General features: G+C 52.9%; 1 protein-coding gene across 1 annotated transcript in view; it reads right to left on the bottom strand.

Annotated features, from left to right (window-relative positions):
• Positions 1 to 14,505, bottom strand: part of TBC1D22A (TBC1 domain family member 22A) — a 147,576-nt gene that overhangs the window by 59,177 nt on the left and 73,894 nt on the right. Inside the window, exon 9 of the mRNA XM_087814029.1 lies at positions 1,115 to 1,224. Within this exon, the coding sequence (XP_087670155.1) occupies positions 1,115 to 1,224 (110 nt within the window). The remainder of the gene's footprint in view (positions 1 to 1,114; positions 1,225 to 14,505) is intronic.

The raw sequence follows: 14,505 nt of genomic DNA, 5'->3' as shown, positions 1-14,505 counted from the left end.
CATCGCACAGCTGAATCTACCCACAGACGGGCGCCGGGTGACCCTGCACTGAAATGGCAGAAGCTCCATCACTCATGACCATAGGAGCGGCACATGGAGTTTAAGATGTTTCACATTATAATTCAACCCCTTTTCTAAGTGCGGAAAACTCTGAAGTTTTGAGAGACTTTTTTAAAAATATAAAAATATTTACAAAGTAGGAAAATGATGAATTGACGTGCAGGCCAAACACTGTCTGGTGGACAGACTGTCCCATACACGGTGTGGGGGCGGCCAGAGGAGGCGGCCAGGGGCACAGGCTCCGTTCCCCCAGCACCCACAGGGCTCCCATCCTCGTCAGTATCTGAGTGCTAACCCTAACCCTAACCCTACCCCTTACACAGAACTCGGCTGGCATCTTTCAATGAAACCTCGGGCCTAAGCCTACACACTGCATCCTACAGGCCTCACTGCCACTGTTTCAGATCAAGTAGCGGGGCTGAGACATCCCAGCTGGTAGCATCAGAAACACCTGCTATGTCCACGGCTCAGAAGCCAGACTCCAAAGGAAAAGGTATGTGACAAGGGCGACCCGTCCCATCTCTGTTCAGGAGGAACCACCCTCTCTGACGAGACAAAGGGTCCTGGACAAGCACAAACCACATGGCCTCCCCCCCGCAGCAGCCATCCTTGCAAAAGACCAACCAAGGGACCAGAATGAACCCTGGACACTGGTCCCTCAGGAACTTTCACAACCAGACCCTGCTCTGCTGGCAAAATTAACCGTCTCTCCTCCAAGCCTCACTCTGCCCCACCTACCAGTCCTCAGGAGCACAGGTCTCATTCCTCATCAAGCGGCCCTTACGTGTCTACCCTGTCCCGGGAGCACCCCTTGGACAGGCCGCTCGCCTCACTTCCCTCTCCTTCCCCAGGGGTGGAGCTCAGCACCCAGCACCCAGCAGAGAGCACTCCGCGTGTGGATCCTTCGGGGGGACCTGCACGCACACACGCACTCCCACACCATTTCCCTGAGGGGTGTGCTCCGCTCCGGCTGCAGGAATGGCCGCGCTGAGACCAGAAGCTGCTGTCCCCGGCTCGGCCCACAGGTGCGCACCAGCCCGCCAGCCCTGCTCACCTGAATGCCGTCCAGCAGCTTGCTCATGCACCAGTATGTGTCGGCCTCCACATTGCGCAGCACGTCCGCGGGCACGCGGGACACATCGGCAAGGTCCACATCCGCTTCCTCTGCAGGGTACGGGAAAGGCTGAGAGTTAACCCAGGGGACAGCGACACGGGCAATACCACGGGCGGGCCACGCGAGGTCTGTGCTCTTCTGTCACCTCTCAGGCCCCATTTTTCTTGCTCTAAGGAGATGATTCGTGTCTCCTCCACCTCATTACTTAATGGTTCTCAATTTTAATACCTAATCAGATGCAGATAGTTAATATTCTGAATCCTCTCCGATTAATTAGCATAATTAATATATTGTAAATGACTGCTGCTCCCGCACCGCACATCCTAATAAGAGAGAACCAACCTTTATTACATATTCCTAACGGAGGTCTGAAAGTTCTCCACAACATTTTAAAATTCAGTTTCTAAGATATTTACATATGCATTCAGTGATAATTCCTCTAAAAACCTATTCCCAAGGTCAGAAGTTCCAAAGTCACGGCAGGTACACCCTTCAATGCGATGAGCAGAGACCCAAGGGAGCAGGAAGGCAGGAGTTTGAGAGAAAGACTGGGCTATGAGGCCACAGCGTTCCCTTTCTCAAGAATGAAAACCTAATGAGGAAACATAACTTAAAGGTTTAAAAATGCAAAACAGATGCCTAATCGAAAAGGCCTATCAGGCATGTGAACAAACTATTTTTAGATCCTTACAAAAATTGCTGTCACCAAGCATAATGCTCATACCTGTCCAAAAAATTGTGTATCCTATTTTATTTTATTTACTTTTGCTTTATTTTGCAAATGTGCACAGCATCTTCACAAGGAAAACAGCTGTAAAACTGAAAACATAAATGTTAAAGTGTCAGAGCCACTGGGATATGAAGATGGGGGAGGGTGTGGGCGAGGGGGTGAGGTTATTCCTCAGACCCAGGCTGTGTGCTCAGCAGCCAGGGCCCTGCCTGGGGGCCCAGCATGGTAGCCTCAGTGGGAGGTGTTGTCTTCCTAGTAGCCTAAGTAACAATGCTGCGGGGGCCTAAGTAACAATGCTGCCGGGTGAGCCTGAGTAACAATGCTGCAGGGTGAGCCTAAGTAATGATGTTGTGGGGGCCTAAGGAACAATGCTGCCGGGTAAGCCTGAGTAATGATGTTGTGGGGGCCTAAGGAACAATGCTGCAGGGTGAGCCTGAGTAATGATGTTGTGGGGGCCTGAGTAACAATGCTGCCGGGTAAGCCTGAGTAATGATGTTGTGGGGGCCTAAGGAACAATGCTTCAGGGTGAGCCTGAGTAACGATGTTGTGGGGGCCTGAGTAACGATGCTGCAGGGCTCTCAGGGGCTCTCATGTGCTGTCTGCCAGCCTTGTGGATTTAGACTTAGCTCTCTCCTACCCACCCATGAAGACGTTCCACACTCCATCTGGAGGCAGGAGGTGAGCACCATGCAGGGCACCCCTGGACTTGGTCCTAGACACAACCGGCTCGGGCCAGGTGGACTGACTGGGCCCTGAAGGCAACATTCAGCCAAACATGTATTTCAAATAATGGAATTTAAACCAACCTGTTTCACCAGAAGTTTGACTATATTCTGTCTTACTTTCTCCATTAATCAAACACTAACGTCAGGTGTCATCCTGTGTTGGGGCTGCTCCCAGCCCCTCTGGCCCACAGTCTCCACGACACCACCCTTCAGGGCCCAGGCCCTGTACTCTGGGGACACAAGCATGAAAAGGCAGCCCTGGCCACAAAAAGCTGTCTTAGATAAATAAAGAGCTGAAATTTTCGGTCCATGTTTCCAGGTCCAGAAGACAGACCAGGTCAGTGGATAAAGGCTGACGGGCTCACAGCCCAGGACGCTTTGGTGGTGAGGGCTGCCCACCCAGGAGAGCTGCCTAGGCAAGACGAATGCTGCTTCCACTGACGGACAGGCCACGGCTCTGTGTCCTCGGTGCATCCTCTAGTGCTGGGCCCATTTCATCTGAACCCCACTGAGCAAGTTCCCCACCTGACAGACGAGGCCTGCAAGTGGGCACTGCGCCAGGAAGGGCACAGCCAGGTCACATCTGAAATCAGAGCCAGTGCTCTCTGCCTGGGCTTCACTGCCACCCTGAGATGGGCAGGTCACGGGGCCTCTGACAGTGGGACGGGAGGAACGAGCCACCGCTTCCTGATCCCCCTGTGCAGACACAAATCTAGAAAAGTATAACTTCACTGATGAAAAAACAATCCCTCAGTCACAAAACATGGCTTGTGTTCCCTCCCATCACGTGGAAAAGAGCCGTGACAGCAAGCCCACCCAAGCTCTGGTCTCCCAAGGGGGCTATCTCCCAAAGGCTCCTCTGCTCAGGAGCAGGCAGCCAGCTGGAGGAACATCTTGCTGCGAGAGGGGTGCTGGCAGGTACAAAGCCTGACACAGCTCAGTCCCTCGTGGTGAGGCTGATAAGCAGCCTGAGAACCAGAATGGGGAGATGTCAGTGTGACAGTGCCTGGGAATTCGAGGGCATCCAGGACACTGACCACCACACACGCTTAAGACACATGCCTCGAGGGACACAGCCTCGGCAGTAACTGAGCTGACACCTGCTGGTGAGCAGGAGGGTGGGAGCGAGGGACGACTCCAGTTGTTAGGACATTAGTCACTTCCAGGCACAAGCCCCACAATGAGCCTCTTCGAGTAATTAGGAGCTTAACTGAAATCACCAGTGTTCTCCAGTCCTTACAAGCTGCCGGAATCGCTCTGCGGCCTAATCTGCACCGCCCAACTCGGGAGATCTAAGCTGGAAACCTGGCAGTGGGTGACGGAGATTCTAGCACTTAATTACAGAGTTCTTAGATCCCACACAGAGAACACAGTCCTGCTTGGTGAGAGTGGAGCCACAACTCCAGACCATAAATTCATAAACCTCTGGCTCAGCAAAAACAACTAATGTTGTGATGAAATTGGATTAGCGGCAAGAATGTTTAATTCTAATATAAATAATATCCAACTCAAGGTTACAGACTAGCCACCTTCACAGTTCCCGAGTCGGTCACAGGGTGGAAAACCTGCAGCCAAACGCAGGTGCTCAGTCAGTGATGGGACGTCGGCAGACAAGCCACAGATCAAGGACAAAACCAGGACTGTTTGCTCTGTCCACTAGGCAAGACGGCAGGGTTTGGCCAGACCTATCAGCTTCAGGACCCTACAAGAGACCCCAAATGACAAGGACCAAACTTCTCCTGCCACAGGCAACTCGCAGTGGCTCCCCTCCCCCACCACCCCAAGCACCCTGCAACGGGGGGCTCCAACCTCGGCACTCACTGGGGGCAGCCACCAGGACCGTGCCACCCCCTCAGCTCCTGTCCCAGGCTTTTCCCTCTAGGAGCTGCACCCTCCTGCCCAGACTTTCCCCAACCTGGGATGCAGGCCAGCCCCCACGACACGCAAATGTGGGTGCCCTACGCGGGGTCTCCCACAGTCAGGGGGAGGCAGATGCAGTCCTGGGTCTCCCCCTCCAATCCACCCTCCTCCCGCACGGAGAGCCCCTTTACAAAAGGGCCTGCCCATGGCCTTGGTCGGAGCCGCTTTCCCGCATCTCAATGGCTGTCCCTCTCTGGGGAGGCACACTGGTCTCCGGCCACAGTAAGGACATCTCCCCTTCGGACCGGACAGTGCCTCCGCACAGCCTCCTACCCGGCTCCCCCAGGGTGGCCTCCCCGCGCCCAGCAGAGCTCAGCAGGCTGCCTGTCCCCACTCTGGGTTCCCCACGGAGCCTCACCCTCCAGGCCTCATCTGCGCCGACTCTGTTTCTCTCTACACTGTCACGTGTGCAGGGGAAGAGCAGGGTGCTCTCATCAGGTCCCACAGAGCTTGGCATTTGGTGGCTGCACGAGGGACAGCTGGTTGGAAGACAGAGCGCCCAACGTGACCCGGACCACAGAGCCTCCGCGGTTCCCTGCGGGTGTCAGAGCGAGGCCCCCGCTGACTGCCCTGCCTCCTGGCCCCTTCCTCTCAACCTGCCCAGCTGGCACGCATCCTTCTGGGCCTGGTTCAGGCTGGACCTGCTCCAGGACTCACCAGCAGAACAGAGGAACAGGGGTGGACTTCTCATCACAGTCTCATCCAAAAAGTGAGGAGAAGGGCCTCAGCCTCGCCACAGGTCCCACTCAGGCCCCTCAGGCCCTCCCACTGGCCGCATGCCCCACCACTGCGCGGAACAAGATGCCCTCCCAGACTGCGGACGACTTCCTCATGCTCCCCAAGGCCACACCGAGAAGCAGACTTCAACCCCTCAACCGGAGAGGGACCAGGCTGACCCCCGAAGAGGAGGGGCCCTCTTCTGTCTGGTTAGTCCAGCCGTCTCCACAGACAGGGAAGTGGTCTCTCTAACCACGCATGACTCTGGTAAACAAGGCAGACAAGAGGGAAAGCAGCCCAGCTGGGCATGGCTCAGCATCGGACTAGGATCCAGGAGGTCAGGGTTCGATTCCGGGTCAGGGCACAGGCCCTGGTTGCAGGCCCTGGGCTCGATCCCCAGTCGGGGGCGTGCAGGAGGCAGCCGATCAATGACTCTCTCATCACTGATGTTTCTATCTCTCCCTCTCCTTTCCTCTCTCTGAAATCAATAAAGATGAAATAAATGATGAATGAATGAATGAATAAATGAATAAATAAATGAGAATTTAAAAAGAGGGAAAGCACAGGCGAGAGCGGAGAGCACCGGTAAAAGCGCATCCGGGTGGAGCCCGCCGTGCAAGTGCCGGGTCGATCACGACTGTGGAGAAGCGAGTGTCTGCCGAGTAAGCGCCTGCACTGCGGGCCTCTCCTCGGCGTGTGGACGCCGCCGCCTCCCCGTGTCCTTGCACGGCCCCTCTGTATATATGTCCTGACCTCCTCTTCGTATGTGGACACCAGTCACACTGGATCAGGGCCCACCCTAGTCACCTCTGTAAGGACGAAATGCAGTCATGTTCTGAGGTGCAGTGGGGAGACCTCAGCACTGAATTGGGGGGGTGGGGTTAGCCCATAAGTCACACAGACACACACAATTTTAATAAACCAGAACTGAGGCCTCAGATAAAGTTTCATGTCCTATTATTATTTTTATTTATATCCTGGTCACTGTCACATACTGAAAAGTGTTTTTTATGGAATCGTGTTTAAGGCACCACAGCTGGTGTGAGCTTCCCCTGTGCTGGGCACAGGGCTGGTGTGGGCAGAACAACCTCTGTGCTGGGCACAGGGCTGGTGCAGGGCTCACACCAGGACCACCTGTGTGCTGGGCACGGGGCTGGTGCGGGGCTCACACCTGGACATGAGAGCATCTGAGACGTGGAGGCACCAGGCTTCCCATCGGCACCAGGCTCTCCAGGAGGCTGACTCTCCAGAAGATGACAGGGTGTCAGTCTCCCTCACCTGAAAGGAACTGAGGATTATCTTTTCTAATCTTTGCTAATTTGATAGACAAAAATAGAACTGCATTATTGGTTCAATTTGCATTTTCATTACTTGTGAAGCTGGCTGGGGTTTTTTTAATGTTTATTAGTCATTTGTGTTCCCTACTTTGTAACATCTCTTCTTTCCAAAACGAATTTTTTTTTTAATCTGTTTGCTCTTCACAAATTTAAGAAATGTTTCCTAAAGATAAATTCTACCAACAACCACCCCACCCGTGCAGGGAGCAAGCAAAGGTGGCCTCTGAAGGCCACTGCCACGCTGTAGGGCCAGTGCCACTCGGCAGGGCCAGTGCCTAAGGAGCTGCCCCCGCAGCAAGCGCCTCCAGTCCATGTGAAGCCCCCTCGTCACGTGAGCAGGAGAGAAATGGGAACTAGATACCACTGCGGTGCCTGGAAAATAATTCATTTTGTTTGACCTTTCTTACTCAACTCCACTTAGTGTACTTTTAATCAAATATATCAATATGTACTAATTAACCCTGCTTGGAGTGAGTCAAAATTAACAAACCACTTCAACAATAAATCAAAAAATCATAATTGGTATTTTAATTTTCTATAAGTGGCACACCGTGTGGCACTAGACCAAGTGTCTCATGGGCAGCACCTAATTACACAACAGGCTCCGAGGCCCATCCCTCACACTGCTATTAGACGCGTCAATATGCTTCCAATGAGAAAAAGAGCTGTCAAGAACCTCATCTTATTATTCAACTATTAAACTTTCTTAACCATCAATCAGTTTAATTGCTCCTGACATGGGTTATAAATAACATTTTGTGGTTCAACAAAACCGGTAGGATAACCCCTTCGTTGCCGAGGCTGCTCAGAAACCTCCCTGGACCCCCAGGAGGCCTGCTGGTCCTGCCCTGGGCCCAGTCATTTCCATTTCGTCCGGGTGTAACACTCAGAAGCATTCTAATTTATGCCCAAAAAAACATGCCAAGAAACCACTGTATCACACTGCACAGCGTTCTCTCCAACTAGATCCCTAACGGGCAGGTGGCCCATTTCACTCTGGCCCAGAGGAGCAAGAATGGAGACACGAGTGCTGAACCGTGTGCGGCTAGTGCAGGTCTGCCCCTCCTCCAACCCATGGCTCAGCGTCCCAAGTCCTCCCTCTGCCAGAACCCGGGGCTGGTGCAGGTGCAGAGGACACAGGACGCCTGCTGTCAGGCAATCACGTGAGAACGGATAGCAAGAGAAGGCAGCACTCAGGACCTACTACGACAGCTTCCCTTTATTGGTCACAGCCCATGTGCCAGGGTGCAGGTGACACCACCCTGCTCTCACGTCACAGTGTTAGTGCCTTTCATGGGGGGGAGGGTGAGAAAGTCTGGGGGCTCACGGAACGCCTCGGGGGACGCTGCCTAGAAGAAGCACTTCTCACCCGACTCTGTTCTCCCTTGTGCTTTGCAATAACTGTATCACTGTCATGATCGAGTAACTGTGTCAACATTGATTGGTCTTTCCTGACAAAGTGTGAGCCTGAGACCTGGAGTCACACCCAACACAAAGTCCCCTAAGGAGTGCCACAGACATACAGACTGAGGCTGGATGGAAAGAGAGGCCACCACACACTGGCCTCCAAGGAGGGGAAGCCCGTCCTGCCTGGAGGGGGAGATTTAGGAAGGCTTCATGGAAGGGGGAGCCAATGACTCAGGCCTTGAATAATAAGCAAGCAGAGTTTTAAAAATACAAACATCCAGCCACCTTGATCTCCTAACTAAAACTGCTCTTCTACGGGGGCCCTCAGTCCCCACAGCCCAACCAAGCCCTTCAGCCCGGCCACAGGCTCTCTGCACGGAGGCCACTCTGGCCAGTCTGGACCCCGTCCATGCCCTGACACTCACCAGAAAGAACCCCCGTGGTCACTGCCAGGCCTCACAGTGCCTCTCCTCTGCTTTGCATGCCCCTCCCCCTACAGAGGTCCTCCTGGGGCTCACCCCTCACGGTCCCACCCCTCAGAGGCACACCCTTCACAGGCACACTGCTCACAGGCTGACAGAAAGCCCTGTATCTCTCCTAATGAAGGCCAGGCCTGTAATCCACTCCCAGATGAGGAGTTTTTGGGGTACTGCAGGAACCCAGGCCCAGGGCCCAGCATGGTGTTCAGCCCAGGGAAGGCATGTGAACATGTTTGTGGAACAGGCAGGTGGACAGATGCCCGGATGAAAACATCAGATGCTTCCCCAGGGCTTCATGGTTGATAAAGTGTTTTCTGGGGTTTTGTTGCTTTTAATACAGCTGGGCTTAGAGAATGGGGTTTTAGTCCAAAGAAGGAGGCTGAATGAAGAGAGGCCCTAAGGCCAGGACAACCACAGGCAGGTTCTCAGAACCACAGGCAAAGGTGAAGGGGTAAGGGAGTGGAGAAAGTCCAGTGGGAACAATAGGTCAGGGCTCTGTAGCAGCGCTCTGTATCTGAATAAGGAAGTTACGGGAAGCCGCCTAATGCCTTCCAAGATGACACTATTAGGGCCACACTTTGGAATGATAAGTCCTGCTGTGGGAGCCAGCCAGAGCGGGAGGAATGTGGGTGGGACACTAGCATGTGTGCTGCGAAACCCAACCTCATTTAAACTGGGAAGTGAATGCGATTTCTAATCTGGGCAAAAACCCAGCTCATTCATTCACTGACAGGCACTGCGCAGAATGCAACCCAACCCCTTCCACCTGCCACCTGCAGTGCCCAGAGCCATGTGGTTCACCTGTAAGGCATCACTCTACTTAACCCCACCCGGAGCAAAAAGCAGCTTCTCTCACTGATTTGGAGGTGAAAAGGCAAACCCAGCAAGGCCACAGGACATGTGCAGTCATGCAGCCTGTGAACAGCTGGCCATAAACGGAGTTGAGGCCTGTCTGCCGGAATCTAATGCCCATGCACATCCTATTATGGTGACGGCACTTTAACAGACTAGGGAGGCACTCAATCTGACCCTGGAGTCTGACCTCTGGGAGCAATGGTGAGAATGCAGGCTCTAGAGTCAGGCAATCAGGGCTCTGCCACATCCAGGCTAAGTGGCGTCAGGCAAATCAGTTCACATCTTCAAACCTCAGCTTCTTTACCTATAAACAGAAAAATAACACTATCTCCCCTTCGAGGTGGCTAAGAGGACTATGCACACAGAGAACCAAACTTAACAAAGTGCCGATACAAGTAAATAGTCAATAAATGCTAATATTGAAATTGGTTAACTTCCAAGGCAATTCCACCAAATTCTAAGTGGAGAAAAAAAAATAGTAAATAGTAATCACAGCAGACTTCCTATAGAGACTATGCAGGACAGGTAACAATGGAATGACATTGATACACTGAAAGAAAAAACTGTCAACCCAGAATTCTACACTCAGTGAAAATATCTGTCACAAAGAAAAGTGAAATAAACTCTTTTTCAGACAAACAAAAGCTACGTTACAAAAAAATGCTGAAGAAAATTCTTCAGGCAGAAGGAATAGGATATGTAGAAATACAGATCTATAGAAAGAAATGAGGAACACAGGTAATAGTAAAAATAAAGGTAAATGTAAAAAACGTTTTTCCTTATGTATAACTTCTTTAAAAAATAACTGGCAATGAGCACACCACACGTACAGATCTCAGTGTGCATTCTCCAATCAAAGGAACTGGGGCTCTGGGGAAATTCCACACACACACACAATCAATCATGGGGTATGTCAGGGGGACCCAGGTGCCAACTGAAAGGGAGCCCAGTGGCCACAGCTGAAACAATTTGAGCAACAAAACAGAAAATGCAGATTGGACTCTCACCCAAAGTGTAAAATAAATATCTGAGTCCCTGATATAAATGATTGAATAAATGAACAAATGGGGAGACAAATCTCTCACACAGAGGAGTCTCAATAACTTATGGAGTCTCTCTGCCCTCAAGGAGATGGAGCTTCATGGCCCACCCCTCCGTGTGGGTGCGTCATGACTTCTTGCCACAGAGGAGAGATGGACGGGGCGATAAAAAAAAGTAGCTTACAGTGGAGAAGCCTGACAGACATAGCTCAGCCAGGTGATCAAGGTCAACACCACAGTGATCATCAGGTGGACAGCATGTGCCCTTGACAGGATGTGATCAGAAGGGTTTTTAGTTCTTTGTTATTCCTCCAAAAAATCCATACCCCGGTTTATTACAAGAAAAACATGACAAACTCAAATTTAGGGACGTTCTACAAAATACCTGGCAAGTACTCAAACTTTCAAGGTCATCAGAAACTATCACAGTCTAAAGGAGCCTAAGGAGACAGGATGTTTAAATGCCGTGTGGTATCCCAGGAGGACTCCTGGAACAGAAGAAGAAAAGTAGTGAAAACTAAGGAAATCTGAATAGTGGTCACCACAGTGTATCAATATGGGCTCCTTAGTTGAGACAAGTGAACTAGTGCGAGGTGTTAACACGGGGAAAAGGGAGCAGGGCCTATGGGAACTGCTGTACCATTTTCACAACTTTTCTATAAAAGCTGCAGCTGCAGGGAGACAAAAAACACAGCAAGAAGCTGGTGCAGGACAATGCTGCATCTGCCCTGAGGCAGACTCCATGCTTCCTGTACCTTCAAGGGGATGCCAAGGAGCCAGCTGGACACTGAGGTGGAGCTCGGGGGCAGATCTGGACTTTTACTATCTGAGAGCACTAGGTCTTAGCCTTGCAGGTCAGCTCTCCCCCATCCAAATCTGATGAAACTACGCCTCCTTTCCCCAGAAAGACATGAAAAGTATTTGGCATAGTTTTGGGTCACAAACTCACTAAAAGGACTGGTAGATGTCTAAGTACACAGAGAGGTGAAGCCACCAGTAAGTGAGATGTCAGCCGAGTGGGGAATGAGAATAGGGGAGAACACGGGCGGTCCAGGCCTGAGGACAGGCAGAGGGACCAGGGGTGGCAAGGCCCGGAGGCCCCATCCTGGAGCCTCCCAAGGAGAAAGCGCTGGAGGAGGGAGTGCTGCAGGTGGGTGCGTGGGCTGCACAGCATCAAGGGCATATGGAGTGGTCAGCAGCGACCGTGGATAGAGCCCACTCATGGAGCCTCTGGTGGCATCTACCCACTGAATGTCCATGTGCCCTGTGCTGTACAGCTCAGCACACACACCTTGTTTTCAAAACTAATGGCAACCAGCCTCCATTCGCTGACTTCTGCTCTAAGTGTAGTAACTGGTCCAATTCCAATAAGCCAGATGTGACTTCCGGCAAAATGAGCCACTTCCACACGTCCCCTCCACACCACAGCCTCCAGTCATCACCTGCACATCCCCAGGGACTGGAGAGTCAGGTTGCCTAAGGAAAGGCAGTGCCTACTGAACAAGCTCTGCATGAAGCCTTCTGCTTCGCGCAGCACAAATTCCGCTGGCTATCAATCAGGGTTGTGTGTTCTGTGTGGCTCTGAAAGGAAAAGCCATCAGTCACCTCCGAGATGCTCACCCGCCACACATCTCTGCCCTAACCGGACAGCTGACAGAGGCGCTGGGCCCCAATGACACATTATCACAAAGTCAAGTCCACAGGCGCAAAACCAGCGTCAAAGGCTGGTGACAGCCCCCACCCGAGTGCAACGCAACTTGTTGATCCAGACGCCAAATCGCTTAGTCCAGCCACTCCGACTCCATATCTTCCGTCCCCACGGCCCCAGGCAACACTGTACCCCTCGATTATTCTTTGGAAATACATAATACATGACCCATGAAACGCACTGCGAAGGCCCTGAATTAGACTCTGCTGCCCAGCCCCCCAAATGCTATCCTTTTAGAATGTTCTCCTAAAGGAGCTTTGTGTCTTATTGGCAAAACGGTGTGTGATTATTGCAACAGTAACGATTTAAATATAAATGCCATTGAGCTGTAATAATAATGCAAGGGTACACTGCGGTTTTATCTCGAAGGCGTCCCGGCACCGTGACTGCACTCAGTCATTAGCCGCCCAGCGAGGAGGGAGGCGGGAGGTATTGCCACCATTTGCAGACGGTGAGGCTCAGGCAGAGAAGCGGCAGCAGCAGGCCCGAGGCTGTGCACAGGCAGAGACGAGAGCTGGGAAATGACTAGGCTGTTTTTACCCACAAACACACACATCTCAAGACAAACCCATGCGCTGGATGTACCCCTAGAGAAAGCAGCGGGACTAAACATGCCCGTGTAGACTGGAGAGTAGCACAGGGCCCACGTGGAGCGGGGCGCTTTGCTGTTCAGGACGCTTCATATGCACAGCACCCAGACGGCGCACGGACCCTGACAGGTGCTGCTCTGCCTCAGCAGCATTCACGCTGACATGCACCCGTCCGTCTGTCTACACATGTCTGCAGGGGCTAGCTTAGTGAAAGGAGCTGCCCCGCTCTCATCTCCTTGTCCTCGGAACTTCCTGCCGCCTTGTCACTGAGCCCATACAGGAAATAAAAACAGAAGCATGGACCCGAGCAGGAAGGTGGGAGTCGGCGGGCCACATGCCTCCCCCACTACCTGCCCTGCAGAGGGGCCACATTTCATGGTGGACACAAGACCTGGAAAAGGGACCCCATCTGCCACTCCCTCAGGAGGAGGCAGAAAGACAGAGCACCACTGATGCCTGGGGTGTCTGACAGGTCGCCAAACGGTCCACATCCAAGATCCAGCTCCTGCCACCCCTCCAGAGCGGAGCCTCCCAGAGCGGAGCCTGCCCCACCCACCTTCTCAGGCAGCGGCAACTTCACCCTTCCTGCTGGTGAGGGCAAGCCTTAGGGTCATCCTCAGCCAACCTCCCTCTCGCCTTCATCCAGTCCACCCTCTGAGGTCTACTTCCAAACAGGCACCCAAACACCAATGGCAGCCACCCTCTGCAAGCCCCCACTATCACCTCCCACCCAGATTAGCTCCGTGCTCCGTGACCTAACAACCTGACAAGTCTCCCTGAATCCGAGCTTCTCCCTTCCGCCTGTGCTCAGCATGCTCCCCACTCACCCTTTGCAAATGGAGCTCCATTAACGCTCTCTTTACACCCTTTATATAAGCTCTCTCTATTCCCCTCTCCCCTCCAGGTTAAAAAACGAACAACCTTCCAACGGCTCACATGTCCTACTGGACCTGGGCCATCACCGTGTGGACGTCACTTCTCTGGCCATACAAGCCTCTGCTTGGGCCCTCGGGCTGGATGGACCTCAGGGCCACCTCAGAGCATTCACCCTCGCTCGGACACCAGGTGCAGTGACTGCCTCTGCTGAGGAACATGCTTTATACAGAGGTCTCTCGCCACCACTCACTGAGGTTTAAAGGTGGGCAAGTGAGAGAACCTCGGACTCTGGGCTCCCTGCAGGGGGCCTGCTCCCTCAGGGAGGGTGGACAAACCACTCAGATTAACTGAACAGTCTGATCTCCGTGTGTGCGTGTGTGTGCGTGCAAGCATGTGACTTAAGCATTTTCTACCTGAGGTTTGTGCCTGTCACTCCCTCCACCCGCTTACCCACGCTCACAGCTCTGAGCAGTTTCCAGCTGCACATCTGCGACTGCACGCCGCTCACCACTCCCTCCCCGAAACTGTCCCCACAATGATTCCTGTGACACCTTTTTCCTGCCTCTAAAGCCCTCTTCCCATGTCCTTCCCAGGCCCTGCACCAGGAGACCGCTGACCTCTGGCTCTTCCAGGCCCCCTTGCAGCTGGGGGTAGGGCTCTATGAGGGCAAGTCGGGAAGACGCTGAGAACAGGCACCCTCAGCTGACATGCCCTTTGGCCTCTGCCCTGTGCCCTTCACACCTCCCTCTCCACACCCAGACATGGGCCTGAAGGAGAGCACAGAGCTGCCATTTTCTGGACAGAAAAGCCAGGCTGAGACAACAAGGGACACAATTACAGCGTCACCAGCAACATCTCCTGGACCGTCTGCACCTGACACAGGCTGTAAGCTCCTGGTGTCCACTCGCTCAGGAGGAACAGCAGCCAAGGAGGCAGCACCACAGCAC

The sequence above is a fragment of the Miniopterus natalensis genome, chromosome 2 (assembly GCF_054644295.1).
Source record: "Miniopterus natalensis isolate mMinNat1 chromosome 2, mMinNat1.hap1, whole genome shotgun sequence".
NCBI classification, from domain to species: Eukaryota; Metazoa; Chordata; class Mammalia; order Chiroptera; family Miniopteridae; genus Miniopterus; species Miniopterus natalensis.
The sequence above is the reverse complement of the archived record's forward strand: the minus strand, read 5'-3'. Positions and strand labels throughout refer to the sequence as shown.